The 15,193-nt window shown below is 40.4% G+C and overlaps 2 protein-coding genes across 2 annotated transcripts in view; both read right to left on the reverse strand.

Annotated features, from left to right (window-relative positions):
- Nucleotides 1–1,449: 1,449 nt before the first annotated feature.
- On the reverse strand, nucleotides 1,450–5,251 carry LOC139311907 (zinc finger protein 431-like). The gene is made up of 5 exons (XM_070936432.1): nucleotides 4,733–5,251; nucleotides 4,372–4,474; nucleotides 4,184–4,266; nucleotides 3,691–3,817; nucleotides 1,450–2,837 (listed from the first exon to the last, which is right to left on the reverse strand). Exons 1-5 carry the CDS (start codon nucleotides 5,249–5,251, stop codon nucleotides 1,450–1,452), a joined length of 2,220 nt encoding a protein of 739 aa, XP_070792533.1.
- A 7,138-nt stretch (nucleotides 5,252–12,389) lies between these two features.
- Nucleotides 12,390–15,193, reverse strand: part of LOC139311895 (zinc finger protein 721-like) — a 33,915-nt gene continuing 31,111 nt past the window's right edge. The window contains exon 11 of the mRNA XM_070936416.1: nucleotides 12,390–13,937. Within this exon, the coding sequence (XP_070792517.1) occupies nucleotides 12,405–13,937 (1,533 nt within the window). The 3' untranslated portion in view covers nucleotides 12,390–12,404. The remainder of the gene's footprint in view (nucleotides 13,938–15,193) is intronic.

Consider the following 15,193-nt stretch of genomic DNA (forward strand, 5'->3'; position numbering starts at 1 on the left):
GGGGAGAGGATAGGAGAGGCTTCTGTGGGGAAAGCCTGAGGGAGAGGAGGGGAAAGGATAGGAGAGGCTTCTGTGGGGAAAGCCTGAGGGAGAGAAGGGGATAGGATAGGGGAGGCTTCTGTGGGGCAAGCCTGAGGGAGAGAAGGGGAGAGGATAGGGGAGGCTTCTGTGGGGCAAGCCTGAGGGAGAGAAGGGGAGAGGATAGGGGAGGCTTCTGTGGGGCAAGCCTGAGGGAGAGAAGGGGAGAGGATAGGGGAGGCTTCTGTGGGGCAAGCCTGAGGGAGAGAAGGGGAGAGGATAGGGGAGGCTTCTGTGGGGAAAGCCTGAGGGAGAGAAGGGGAGAGGAGAGGACGATTATAACTACTCATTAATTTTCAAGATGTAAGTGTTGATTTATCAAGCCCGATCACATAGTTTTCTAGCACAGCATGGTTATTCAGCTAGTATTTCTATATACAGACTATTTGATCTTAGAAAAACCACAAGCAGGATTAGGGATCCATTTTGTTCAGGTTTCCACTAGAAAGGCAAATTATGCAAGCTAGTATTTATTTTGATTATTACTTAAATGGTATTTGCATGGGATTTTAGTCAACTATATCTAGTCCTCAATTTACAACACTTCATTTAGTGATTGTTCAAAGTTACACCAGCACTGAAAAAAAATGACATGACCATTTTTCACACTTTGCGACCACTGCAGCATCAATGGTAGCCTGATCAAACTTCAAATGCTTGGCATCTGACCCCATTTATAATGGTCGCAATGTCTCTGGGTCATGTGATCACTTTTTGTAACCTTCTGATCAGTAAAATCAATGGAAAAGCCAGATTCCCTTAACAATAGTGTTACTAAATTAATCACTGCAATGATTGACTTAACATATGTGGCAAAAATGTCATAAAATGGAGCACAACTCACTTAACAACTGTTTCGCTTAGCAATGGGAATTTTGGGCTCAAACTGCAGGCATAAACCTGTATTTCTATTGAACATCTTCCCACACTTCCTTTATTGATATGGTTTCGCCTGCGTGTAAAGTAAAGAGCAAGTACTTTATGGCAAGTAAAGAGCGTTATTTCTTGCAAAGCTCCTTCCACACTCCATGCATTCGTATGGTTTTCACCCCCGTATGGATTCTTTCATGGGAAATGAGATCATAGATCTTTTTAAAGCCCTCTCCACATTGCACACATTTATATGGCTTCTCTCCTGCTTGGATCCTCTTGTGGGAATCAAGATGACTGGTAAAAGCAAAGGTCTTTCCACACTCCATGCACTGATATGGTTTCTCTCCTATGTGGGTCTTCTTGTGGTACTCAAGATGACTGCTAAAAGCAAAGGTCTTTCCACACTCCATGCATTGATATGGCTTCTCTCCTGTGTGGATCCTTTTGTGGGAGGTGAGAGCAGAATTCCACTTAAAGCCCTTTACACATTCCACACATTTATATGAATTCTCTCCTGTGTGATTCTTTGTGATTCCTTTGATGTCTTATAAGAGAATGATTGTAACAGAAGGTTTTTCTGCACTCCATGCATTGATATGGCTTCTCCTCTTTATGGATGCTTTTATGGTGAATCAGAGCGTATTTCCTACTAAAGCTCTTTCCACACTCCATGCATTGATATGGTTTCTCTTCTGTGTGGATCCTCTTGTGGGAATTAAGATTACTTTTACAAGTAAAGTTCTTTCCACACTCCATGCATTTGTAAAGTTGTTCTCCTTTGTGATTCCTTTCATGAGTTCTAAGAGAGTCATTATTACAGAAGGTCTTTCCACACTCCCTGCAGGTATATGGTTTCTCTTCTGAATGTGTCTTTTTATGAGAAATAAGATGCTCGGATTTATGAAAGGTATTTCCACCCTCCATGCATTTATAAGGTTCTTCCCCTTTGTGACTCCTTTGATGTCTTCTAAGAGAATGATTATAACAGAAGGTCTTTCCACACTCCATGCATTGATATGGCTTCTCTACAGTGTGGGTCCTCTTGTGGCAATTAAGATGACTACTCTGCCTAAAAGCCTTTCCACACTCCATGCATTGATATGGTTTCTCTCCTGTGTGGATCCTCTTGTGGGTATTAAAACTACTGCTATAAATAAAGGTCTTTCCACACTCCATGCATTTATAAGGTCTTTCTCCTTTGTGAATCCTTTGATGTCTTATAAGAGAGTCATAATAACAGAAGGTTTTTCTGCACTTCATACATTGATATTGCTTCTTCTCTGTATGGATAGTTTTATGGTGAATCAGAGCGTATTTCCTACTGAAGCCCTTTCCACACTCCATGCATTGATGTGGCTTCTCTACAGTGTGGGTCCTCTTGTGGCAATTAAGATGACTACTCTGCCTAAAAGCCTTTCCACACTCCATGCATTGATATGGCTTCTCTCCTGTGTGGATCCTCTTGTGGGAATTAAGACTACTGGTACAAGTAAAGCTCTTTCCACATTCCATGCATTTATAAAGTTGTTCTCCTTTGTGATTCCTTTTGTGAGTTCTAAGGGAGTCATTGTTACAGAAAGTCTTCCCACATTGCCTGCAGGTATATGGTTTCTCTTCTGAATGTGTGTTTTTATGAGAAATGAGATGATCGGATTTATTAAAGCTCTTTCCTGATCCCATGCACTGATATGCTCTTTCTCCCATATCGATGTTTGTACGGTTAGGAAGCCAACTGACCCGAGGAAAGCCTTTTTTAATTCCACTTTGTGATTGCTTTGTTTCATCACTCTTTGGTTGCATCTGGTCTGCAAATTTCCCTTTTTCCTCTTTCAGATGGATGGCTTGGCATTCCTCCTTGCAATTCTTATTCTCTTGCCCATGAAAGCCTTCAAAAAGAAAAATTAAAATGAAAGTCTTGGTTATAGGATCTCAGGCCCATTGGGGATCCGTTGACCAGATTCAGATATGAATACTGAACCCTGGTAGGTAGAATCATGCTCAAGAGATGACATCATCCCTATGTGTAGTCTGTCCCTCAGATTCTCGCTAATATCTTCTATGGCATGAAATGTTGTATTTTATCATCAGAAAGCATTCAAAAAACCAATTTTTTGAAATTTGGTAGTACAGTGGTTTAAAGCACCCTGTTATTAACACAGCTGCCTACAATTACTGCAGGTTCGAATCTTATCAGGCTCAAGGTTGACTCAGCCTTCCATCCTTTCTAAGGTAGGTTAAATGAGGACCCAGTTTGTGGGGGCAATAAGCTGACTTTGTATAAATATACAAAAGTATGAAGGCTACTGCTTAACGCATTGTAAGCCGCCCTGAGTCTCCGGAGAAGGGCGGCATATAAATCAAATTAAAAAAAAAAAATTATGTAACAAGGAAAGCTATGCAGTTTTCCAATATTTCTTTCAATAAATTTCCTTCTTCTATAAATTCAGTTTGGTGAAACAGTTAAGGCACCAGGCTAGAAGCTGTAAGTATAGTTCAGCCTTAGGGATGAATGCTGGCTGGGAGACTTTGGGCCAGTGTCTCTCAGCTCAACCCATGTCACAGGGTTGTAGTAGGGAAAACAGCAGGAGGAAGGAATATTGGGCTTCTCCGCTGCCTTTATTATTTCTAAAAAAATAAAGGAAGGATATAAATAAATAAGTGATGTTTTATCAGTAATCACATCTCAGCCTCCCACCCCATGACATTTCTATGTTTCTGAGCAAAGATAGGGATTCTTACCCAGAGAAAATAAATTCCTGGAATTCTCCAGCATGACTTCTCCATGGAGAGCTTTTTGGTCAGCATCCAGTTGAGACCACTCATCCTTGGAGAAATGCACAGCCACATCCTCAAAAGACACAACATCCTAAACAAGGGAACAAGTTTTCCTTTTAACAGATAATCCCAACAATAATTTGTCAGTTTTCTTCCACCAATTGAGAGATCCAGTGAACAAAATAGGCATCTTCTGCAGAATTCAGAATGAGACCACTTGTAATAATGTCTATGGAGATTCTCAGTCACCAGGTCACGGTTGTCCCAAATGTTTTTAAAAGCAAACTCACAAAGGATCCCCTCAGAAGGGAGAAATAGGCAAGGCTGCATATCAGTTTAGAATAACCAGATGTCAGATTCATATTGCTTAGAAACAGCAATTTATTATAATAAATTCTAGAACAAAATGAAATCCATCCAAGATTTATGGACATTTTCCAATCTTTTTCCTCCTTACCTGAAATAGTAGTTCAGCCAATTCTTCAGCCACACCACAAAGAGGAGGTGATTCTAAAATTTCCAAGGACAGTTTTCTACTCTCTGTAAGAGAGGGAAAAACAGTGGAAGCAGATTTGTTATAAAGAGAGAGGTTCCAGGCAAAAGAATCAGCTAAATGTTACATCACACAGAAAGAGCTTTTCTTACCTGGCATGGTGCCCTGACTTTGATCCCTGAACTTCAACTCTCCAGAAGATCTGAATGAATCTTTCCTCCCCTTGGGATACTCAGTCACAGCTTCCAAGGATTTCTGGACATGATGTGATAGGAGAAACAAAGAAAGAGCACAGAAATAGAAATGAATTATCATATTGCACCTTTAAACCAGCAGACCCCACTGTCCATTGCTGAAACTCGAAACAGAATGGAAAAATTGCCCCAAACATATTTTCTCGAAGAATAATGGAACAACAGGCCACAGGAATTAATAATTCCAGAAAACTGCAAAAAAGGAATTCACAAATTCAGAGATCTCCTCTATAGAGCTGCTAAGACTACATTCTCACACCTGCAACTCTTCTTGCCTCTTTTCCTCCTCCTGGTTTAGCAAGAAGCCTTCAGCCAGGGCCACCGCCTGGGAACTGGTCTCCGCTCCACACTCCCGCACCCATTTCTCCATCTCTGGGGGAAGGACAGTCAGGAACTGCTCCAGGAGCACCAGGTCCAGCATCTGAACCTTTGTGTGTCTTTCTGGCTGCAGCCATTGACGGCAAAGGCTGTGAAGCTGACTGCAAACATCTCGGGGACTCTTCCCCTCCTGGAACTGCACTTTCCTGAAGTGACAATATTGGATCTCTAAACTTTTGGCTTCCTCTTCTTGGCTCTTCTGCCCAGAATTTACCCCATTCTTCCCACAGCTCCAAGGCTGAGCAGCTGGAGGGCCTTTTACAATTCCTGCATCTGCTGGGCTTTGTCCTTCCATCTTCTCTCTGGTCTCTAAGTCTCTGGTCTCACTTCCAAAATGGACTGATGAATTTCCAAAGGCCTTATTAATCACAAGAGGTCTAACCAAATCTCTGAAGGCCATTGGACTCCAGAGGAACCAGGAAAGATTTCCAGTTTACATATCTGAAATGGAAAACACAGCCTGCTCAATATGGTGACAAATCTGAATACTGAGTAACCTCTTCCTTCTCCCCCCAAAAAAGAGATAGAAATCCAGCAATATCTGTAAGGAGGGGGTATCTTATTAGGAAGACTGACTACTGCAGTAAATTCAGGATCACCCTTTTAGATCAGCTTCGAACAAGGACGGAAAATATTGGATAAATACATTTAGAAAAGTTTGGGAATTCTAGTGCCTTATTATTTATACTAATAATTTCGATGGCTGCTTGCAAAGTAAAAAGCAACCTTTGCACAATCGGAATCATAAATCTTAGTTCACAAACAGCAATGGAGATGAGAACTCCATCAAACTCCTGGCCGAAACTCCTGGGGAAACTCCAGAAGGCAGAATTAAGAAACCATCGTCCTAGGGCATACAGAACTAATATCTCAATGAATAAACCATCCATGCATTAACATGATGTGGAGGATCTTGTGATGTGCTGGAAGAACCAGTTGGTGGTGAAAGGGCTGGAAACCAGGAAACCGAGTTCCAGTCCTTGCACATTTTATATCCAATTTCTTGCACGCGGAGTTGCAGCTTTGCATGCAAAGCCAGCAGGAGCGACTTCGGCAGGGCGCTTCTCTCAGCCTAGGAAAGAGGAGGAGGGGGAATCCCCTTCGGAAAACAAGGCAATAAATTTGCAGGAAATTGTCCAGGAGTCAAGACTGATTTGAAAGTAGAAATTTGTTTTGCAAAGCCGATCTCTTCCCCCCCCCCGCGCCCCCTTGCAGGGTTTTCCCCAATGAAATGGAGGGTAAATGGATCCCTTGGTTTCTGCGATCCTGATCCCCTCAAAAGGAGCAGCGCGATGGTCCGGAGCTTTGCTTTCTCCCCTGCCTGGCCCGTACATGGACCGGGAGATGGGAGTGCGGGTGAGCAGGGGAACATGGGACCACGGGATCTCCCTTTCCCATAACTCCGAACCTGATGAAGTTTTGCAGGTCGCCATGCACGCTCCAATAACAACGTCTGGATTTCCATCCGTGGAAGATTTCCCTGCAAACTCTTGGACTTCTGGACAAACTCAGCCCAAGGCTCACAGCGAAGGGGAGCCGGATGGGACACGATAGAAAAGCCAGGTGCGCTCCCAGCCTTTTCTGGGGGTGAAAAAAAAAAGGGGGGGGAGGCACGGAGAACACTTGTGATGGGAAAAGAAGAATGCGCATGCTCAGTTTTCTTCGAAAGCGGGAGGGGGCTCTGCCCGGCTCTTCCAACGGCTACTGAGGGAGCCTCCTGGAGGATCCTGCGGGCGATTCCAAAGGACACGCAGGGCATCATCATGTTCCATGTGGGACTCGGATGATGGGCATTATCACTAGCAGAAAAGTGTCCCTCTAATAACATTGACTGCCTAGAAAGGCCGTGTCATCTCCAGCAGGCGGCAGTTTTAAGATTTTCCTCTTTTTAATGTCTAAGAACCATCTGTGGTCTTGCCAACAGTGAGGAAATCTCTGTGGAGACTCAAAAGCCGCTTTCTTCAAGAGCAGCTTCTCTGCTGAAGGGTCTGTACGAGCAAAAATCCTGTCAGAAATGGCAGGGCAGTCAAAACACAAACAGCCTTTCTTTGAAAGACAAGCTTCTGTCTTGTGGTTGTTGGCAAACTCAGCCCTGAAGTGATGGAAGATATGGGGGCTGGCAGAGATACAGGGAGGAAAAATATGCCTTAGGAAAGTTAAGATTTGTATTGACTTTCTTTAGTGAGTTCAATTATTACAGCTCCCTTTTCAAATTCATGATTCTAGGCAGCCAAGGAGAGTTGGAAGCACCAAGAGGCAGCCTGCAATAATAAAAATAATCCTGAGGAAACAATCCTGAGGAAAAAAGGCATCCCCCCAAAAATCAAGTTCCAAAATGGAGAGAGAGCTGAAACTTGTGGACCTTTAGGAAATTTTCCCTCAAAACAAGGTGCCATGATGGAGAAATGGTGAATGGAACATTTAAATCTCATGTGTGGCTGGAGAAAAGGTGGAATTGCAAAACTAGGAAAGTCAAATGTTGAAAAGTAAACATAAGGCTCAAATACCATGAGGCAAAAAAAAAAAAAAAGACAAAAATAGTTTTATTTAAGTGTTCAATTGGGAATACACTGCAGGAAATATGAGTAGGAACCTTAAGACCTTTGGAGTAAAAGAAGGTGTATTTTTTCTAGCCAAAAGAAATGAAGACTTCCCTAGTTTGAAGAGATTAGACTGGATCTGGAAGTGACAGTGCAAGAACAACAAAAAGATTTATCTACATTAATGAAATAAAGAAATGGGGAAATAGAGTTAAGAAGCAATTTAAAAATAATGGCTGTAACTTCTCATTTTTGCTCTGCTTCTTTCAGCCCATTTCTTTATATATCAAAACTCCTTTTAATTACCACCTGTCTAATTTTGTCAGTCTTCTATTATGAAAAAATCGACATGATTACAAAATCAAAATTGGTGCCCTTTCACCTGTTTGATCCAGAACCTTCAGTGAGCAATATGTAAAAGAAAACTTAATCATCCAGACCAAAAGTATCTAAAAAGTTTAAATCATGATAACTGGACCAAAGTTTATTAAATTTGATGTTTTGTTACTCATCCAAATAACTTCTACAGTCAAAATGAAAATTTTTAGTTAGGCATAGTCAGAGAGTCGTTGGAATGTACTAACTCTACCATACTGATTGCAGGAGCTTACCCCAAATGAAATGCAATACGCAAATGAAGACTCAATCATCCAGGCCAAAAGTATCTAAAAAGGCATCAGTGAATAATGTTTGAATAGTTTCAAAATGTCCTGATCCTCTGAGAGTCTGAAGTATCCTCCCGCATAAACCCTTCCAAAAGTTTTCATATGGTTTTAATTTTTACAGTTAGAACGAAACAATATTTAATAAAGTCTCACGAATAACCATGCCATTGCTAAGGCAAAAATATGCTTGAAAAGGTGTTTTTGAACATGCATTTGATGGGCTTCCCCTCATTCTGGTTCATTTTGTGAGAGAGGAATTCTTCATCCTGAAGCTTTTTTCATATAGGATGCATTGATATATGTATATGTCATGTGTTTCTCAAATAATAGGCCTTTGACCAAATAAATTTCCTTGAGTTGGTAGTATAATGATCTCCACATCTGTTATGTATCTAATTTTGGAGGGAAAATTAAGCGGGGGAAAAAGCTCGATGATTATTGGCTAGCACCCTGGGTAAGAAGCTATATAAGGAGAGCTGTCCTACTGTACATTTGCTGGATTCTGTCTATTAAAGAGTTGTTGTTCACTTCGACCTGGCTCCTGGCTCCTCACTTGCCCGATCTAACAACATCCAAGAGCTGCTTCTCCTTACCTCTGTCTGTCAGAAACTGAAGTTATTTTCTGAAGTAATTTTTCTTAATTTCATATTTTATTAGAGCCTGTAGTACAGTGGACTAAACACTGTTATTAACATGTTGCTTGCAATTACTGCAAGTTCAAATCTCACCGGGCTCAAGGTTGACTCAGCCTTCCATCCTTTCAAAGGTAGGTGAAATGAGGATCCAGATTGTGGGGGCAATAAGCTGAGTTTGTATAAATATACAAAAGTATGAAGGCTATTGCTTAACGCATTGTAAGCCGCCCTGAGTCTCCGGAGAAGGGCGGGATATAAATTAAAGCAAAAAAAATAATAATAAAAAAATTAGGTTTTATTTTGATTATCAATAAACCAAAGGTCTCCTTGCTTGTTTATTTGCAATGTGACCACACTGAAGTTACTTTCATTCTCATGAATCTCTAACTTGGCAGAAAGAGAGAAAGAGGCAAACTAAACTCTATATCAGTTGTGTCAAACTCAAGGCCCGCGGGCTGAATCCAGCCTGCAGGGTGCTTAGATCTGACCCATGGGGCTGCTCTGGTAACAGCGAAGGACCGGCCCACAGTGCCTCTGCCAGTGAAAACGTAGCTCAGGGGCTCTGTGCCCAGCCACCTTGGGCCCCATTTTTGGCGGCAACAACCTCCTAGAGCCCTCTGCCAGTGAAAATGGAGCCGAGGAGGGCATTTTCACTAGCAGAGGACTAGCAAAAGAAACTAAAAGCAAAACAGGCATGGCATGGGAAAGATACTGTAAAATCTCCATTCCCTCCCCAATCCAGGGGAAGGTTACTGCAAAATCCCCATTTCCTCATGATCAGCTGGGACCCGGGAGGCAGAGAATAGAAGGGGCGGGGGCCAGTCAGAATTTTTACTACCGGTTCTCTGCACTACTCAAAATTTCTGCTACCGGTTCTCCAGAACGGGTCAGAACCTGCTGCAACCCACCTCTGGGTCATATATGCAGCTTGGAGCTTTCACCTGGGAGAGAGACACTGATTTATCAGGGATTTCCTATTTCAGTGGATGTGGCTGTCAGCAAATGTTCAGTTCTTGGAAAGTTAGATAGCTGATTTCAGAAAGACTGCCTAGAAGTTTGTTCTGCATTCTGTCTTGATGAGATTGCCAAATCCTCACCTCTTGTAAAGAGCTTCTGCGAGAACCTGGAGCTGTCTGTTCAACTAATCAGTCCCTGGATGGGCTTGAACTACCGTCCTTCTGGTTAACAGCCATACATGTTAATCCCTTGTGCCACAGAGACTCAATACAAGTTTGACATCAGTTTTCCTTGGCTTGAGGATTCAAGGTATCTTAAGTCATAAACTATAGTTTGTTCTTTCCCCCCCATTATCAGATGTATAAAATGAAACCTTGGACTATGAAGAAAAGTAGATTGGATGCCCTACTTGGCTCAGTTGACCTTTACCTGGCAGAAGGTAATATTGAATGTATGATCTATTTTCTAAAATAAGATTGAGGCAATTAATATTGTTTTTGCCTGGAAAGCATAAATGATATCAAATCAAATTCTTTGGGCCATAATAAAGAATATTAGTATTTGGATTGTGACATTTTTCCAGCAAATCATTTTATGGGTAAGGGGTTTTAAAATTGGAGAAGCCAAAGATAATTTAATTTGTTTTAATGTATTTTAATATTTGTATTGTGTGTTTTTAATTCTGGCTGTTCACCGCCCTGAGTCCTTCGGGAGAGGGGGCGGTATAAAAATTTAATAAATAAATAAATAAATGTCTACATGCAAAAATTTCAGTTAAGAAAGAACATTTTAAATGTTCTTTGGGTAAACAACTTTGATAACTGTAAACATTGAGTCAGTGATAGTCTATTTCCTCCAGGCAGAAGTGTATTTGTGCCATTACAAATTCATTTGTTATTACCATAATCTGTATTCAGGTTTCAATCTTCTATTTAGGATATAGAGTCACCTTGTTTTCTTTTGCTCAACTCCTTGTCCAGGAAGAATTATGCAAGTATTTATTTAAATTATACATAACCCTTTGTCATATGAATAACAAAGGTTGCAAATAAATTGTAGGTTTTTATTTAAAGCATGTATGCATTTGCCTTCTGCAGAGTCTTATTCCTTTACAAGTGATTTTTAAGTAAAGGAATTAATTATAATCACACCCAGCGAAGATATTCCATAGAAATCCCAAAGATGATGGATGGATGCTTGGTTACACATTCATGGAAACTTAGAGATTGCCTCTCCTCAAAGGAGTGTAATTAAAATTTAATATTGGAACACAGTGAAAACCAAATGAACTATTTAAAAATAAACTGAATTTCAGTTTATACTAAATAATAAAATCTCATTAAACAGTTGCCAGGAATCAGCTCCATCATATTTGTTGCTTCTTTATTGTGATTGCTTGGGTTAGATTGGAGAAATGTTACTGTCAATTCACTATGGAGGAATGCCCCCACATTTCCACACAGTAATACGTCTGATCAGCAATTATAGGGAGCATTTCAGTACATTTATATAACTAAAGGTGGTGTAATACATTGCTGGATCTAAGAGGTTTATAGTATGGCAGAGCACATGGTATGAAATAAATGAAAGTAGCACCAAACTTTGGTTTATTTATTTATTCCAAGTCCTTTTATATATCAGCAGGCTGCAGCTAATCAAGTTGAAAAAAGATGAAAATTTTTACAGAACTATAGATATGTTGAGACGTTTGAGGGGAGCGGCTAGGAGAGGTGAGGAGGTCGGGCAAGGAGAGGCACCCTGCAATGTGAGTGACATTGATTTGGCCACGCCCACCCAGTCAAATGACCACCTAGTCACGCCTACCCAACCAGTCATTAGGGCAGAGAACTGGTGGTTAAATTATTTGAATCCAATCGCTGGTTATTTAGTATATGAACAATAATATATTCTATAATAGCGTATTAATAATAGTATATTATAGAGAACATTGTATAGTACAAATATACTAAAAATCTATTATAAGAAAACAAAACACAGAAAAAACTTACACATTGTTTGGATGTTTACTACACTACAGATCTAGTACAAGACAAAAGCAAAGAAAGAATTTGCACGTTTCACTTTTGTATCTTGGATATTTTTTTAAAATAAAACATCTCCACAATCCTTACTCGGTGACAGAAAACGTAAATTGTCTAGAATCCAGTACTTTTGATGGATGTTTTCAGCTCAAACTGGGTATGGCTTAAAAAAAAACCTCTGACAAACGGACTCATTAAGCACTGTGAAGGAAAACAAATCTTAGCTGCTAAAGGAAGGAAATTTGGCCCTCAAAGATTGCAAGACTTTGTAAGCATCAACTAACATCCTGAGTGCAGCAATCAAACTTCTCACTGAAGCCTTCCTCAGACAAGCAGGGATGGAAAAAGTAGAACAGCCAGAAAAAGGGCTAGGTCAAGATACTTCGGCCAATTTTGAGGCAAGAGATATCAGATAACCTCTAATAATGCTGTGGAATTTTTTTTAACCGAAAAGATACTTAGGATTAGGGTACAAGATTCAGTTAATGAATGTGGCAAGAAAAGTAGTAAAATGGGGCAAAAGTCACTTAATAACTATCTTGCTTAGCAACAGAAATTTTGGGATGAATTGCAGTCATAAACTGAGGACTACCTGTATTTCTATTGAAGTTCTTCTCACACTGGCTTTATTGAAATGGTTTCTCCCGTGTGTTGATCCTTCTATGGCAAGTGAGAGTGTTACTCCTTGCAAAGCTCTTCCCACACGTCATGCAATTATATGGTTTTTTCTCCCATATGGATCCTTTTATGCAAAATGAGATCACAACTCCGTCTAAAGCCTTCTCCACAGTGCACACATTTATATGGCTTCTCGCCTGTGTGGATCCTTTTGTGGGAATTAAGACTACTGCTACTAGTAAAGGTCTTTCCACACTCCATGCATTGATATGGTCTTTCTCCTGTATGGATCCTTTTATGGGTGGTAAGAGCAGAATTCCACCTAAAGCCTTTTCCACATTCAACACATTTATATGGCTTTTCTCCTGAATGGATCCTCTTGTGGGAATCAAGATGTCTGCTGCAACTAAAGCTCTTTCCACACTCCATGCATTGATAAGATCTTTCTCCTTTGTGATTCCATTGATGTCTTATGAGAGAGTCATAATAACAGAAGGTTTTTCCACATTCCATGCATTGATATGGCTTCTCCTCTGTATGGATAGTTTTATGGTGAATCAGAGCGTATTTCCTACTAAAGCTTTTTCCACATTCCATGCATTGATATGGCTTCTCTCCTGTGTGGGTCTTCTTGTGGGAATTAAGACTACTGGTAGAAGTAAGGATCTTTCCACAGTCCTTACACTGATATGGTTTCTCTTCTGTGTGCATCCTCTTATGTGAATTGAGATTACTAGTGCAAGTAAAGGTTTTCCCACACTCCATGCATTGATATGGTCTTTCCCCTTTGTGAATCCTTTGATGGAGTATAAGAGAACGATTGTAACAGAAGGTCTTTCCACACTCCACACAATGATATGGCTTCTCTATTATGTGGATCATCTTATGAGTGTTAAGATGACTGGTACAAGTAAAGCTCTTTTCACACACCATACATTTATAAGGTCTTTCTCCTTTGTGATTCATTTGATGCCTTATAAAAGACTTAGAATAACAGAAGGTCTTTCCACACTCCATGCATTGATACGGTTTCTCTCCTGTGTGGATTCTTTTATGGGAGTTAAGATGACTACTACTGCTAAAACCCTTTCCACACTCCATGCATTCATATGGTCTTTCTCCTTTGTGATTCCTATGATGTATTATAAGAGAGCTATAATAAGAGAAGGTCTTTCCACATTCCTTGCATAGATATGGCTTGTCTCCTGTGTGGATCCTTTTATGGGAATTAAGACAACCACTAGAAATAAAGTTCTTTCCACACTCCATGCATTGATATGGTTTCTCTCCTCTGTGGATCCTCATATGGGAATTGAGACTACTACTGCAAGTAAAGGTCTTTCCACACTCCATGCATTTATAAGGTCTTTCTCCTTTGTGATTCCTTTGATGGATTATGAAAGAGCTATTATAAGAGAAGGACTTTCCACATTCCATGCATTGATATAACTTCTCATCTGTATGGATAGTTTTATGCTGAATCAGAACGTTTTTCCTACTAAAGGTCTTTCCACACTCCATGCATTGATATGGCTTCTCTCCTCGGTGGATCCTCTTATGGGAATGGAGACTACTGCTATGAGTAAAGGCCTTTCCACACTCCATGCATTGATATCGTTTCCCTTTCCCCTCTTTTGAATGACTCGCTTGGCATTTCTCTTTGCAATTCTTATTCTCCTGGCCATTATAGCCTTAAAAAAGAAAAAAGAAAATTGTAGCAAGAATAGGAGAACAATCAAACCTTTTCTTCTGAAATTTAGCCAAAGAATCATCAATATACCTTGGCTGCTATGGTGGGAAACATAACGATTCCAAACTTAGATTTTAGCAAGAACCCCTTTCCAAGTGTATGCCTACTGATCCTCATATAACATGACTGGGTCACATCACAATGAATCTAAGACACAACCCTGATATAATCTTTGACCTGGGACTATTCCATGGTGCCACAAACTCCTGAAGTCCATTGGACACTGTATCATGCTGGGTCAACAACATACCTACCAGCTCCTGAACTTTATTGGAAGTCTCATCCCCACTTGTCTGCAGAGCAGAATCTTTCAAAGCCAAGGGGAATTTCTGGATGGCAATAGCTCCCCACCCTCAATTAGTACACAAGTGGGCACATCTCAGAGAAGAGACATCCCACTCAGGACCCATATAGTTTTGTTTTAGCAGCACAGGACCATCGGGGACGTAGAGATGAGATTTAGGAATAGGCAGGACCTTGCTCAAGAGGCCCACACCATCCCTATGTGCAGCCTATCCCTCAGATTCTTAGTAATATCTTCTGTCGCATGAAAATGAATATTTTGTATTTTATGAGCAGAAAGCATTAAAAAAAAAAAACCATTTCCTTTATGTAAAAAGAGAGGCTATGCAGTTTTCCAAGTCTTCTTTCAATAAATTTCTTTCTTCCATAAAGTCAGTTTGGTCAAACACTTAAGACACCAGGCTAGAAACTAGGTCAATGAGTAGTTCAGCCTTAGGGTGAATGCTGGCTGGGTGACTTTGTGCTCAACCCATGTCACAAGGTTCTTGTTGTAGGGAAAACAGCAGGAGTTTACAAAAAATAAAGGCAGTATATAAATAAATGATTTCTTTAAATCACTTATTTCACTTAACCTATTTTTTAATAACATATAAACCCTCCTCTCGGACCCCATGACTTTTCTTTGTTTCTGAGCACAGATAGGGATTCTTACCTAGAGAAGCCAGATTCCTGGAATTCTCCAGCATGACTTCTCCATGGAGTGCTTTTTGGTCAGTGTCCAGTTGAGACCATTCCTCCTTGGAGAAATACACGGCCACTTCCTCAAAAGACAAACCACCCTGAACAAGGAAAGAAGTTTTCCTTTTAATAGATAATCCCAAGAATAATTTGA

The sequence above is a fragment of the Pituophis catenifer genome, unplaced genomic scaffold (assembly GCF_029215685.1).
Source record: "Pituophis catenifer annectens isolate HBS135680 unplaced genomic scaffold, rPitCat1.0.hap2 SCAF_2, whole genome shotgun sequence".
Classification (NCBI taxonomy): domain Eukaryota; kingdom Metazoa; phylum Chordata; class Lepidosauria; order Squamata; family Colubridae; genus Pituophis; species Pituophis catenifer.

What these genes read in the sequence shown, in the direction of transcription:
- LOC139311907 (XM_070936432.1), bottom strand. Translation starts at nt 5,251, where the DNA reads ATGGCCTTCAGAGATTTGGTTAGACCTCTTGTGATTAATAAGGCCTTT. An exon ending in TGGCTGAACTACTATTTCAG is followed by an intron (nt 3,818 to 4,183) that starts GTAAGGAGGAAA and finishes TCCCTTGTTTAG; the next exon opens with GATGTTGTGTCTTTTGAGGA. An exon ending in CAGGAATTTATTTTCTCTGG is followed by an intron (nt 2,838 to 3,690) that starts GTAAGAATCCCT and finishes TTCTTTTTGAAG; the next exon opens with GCTTTCATGGGCAAGAGAAT.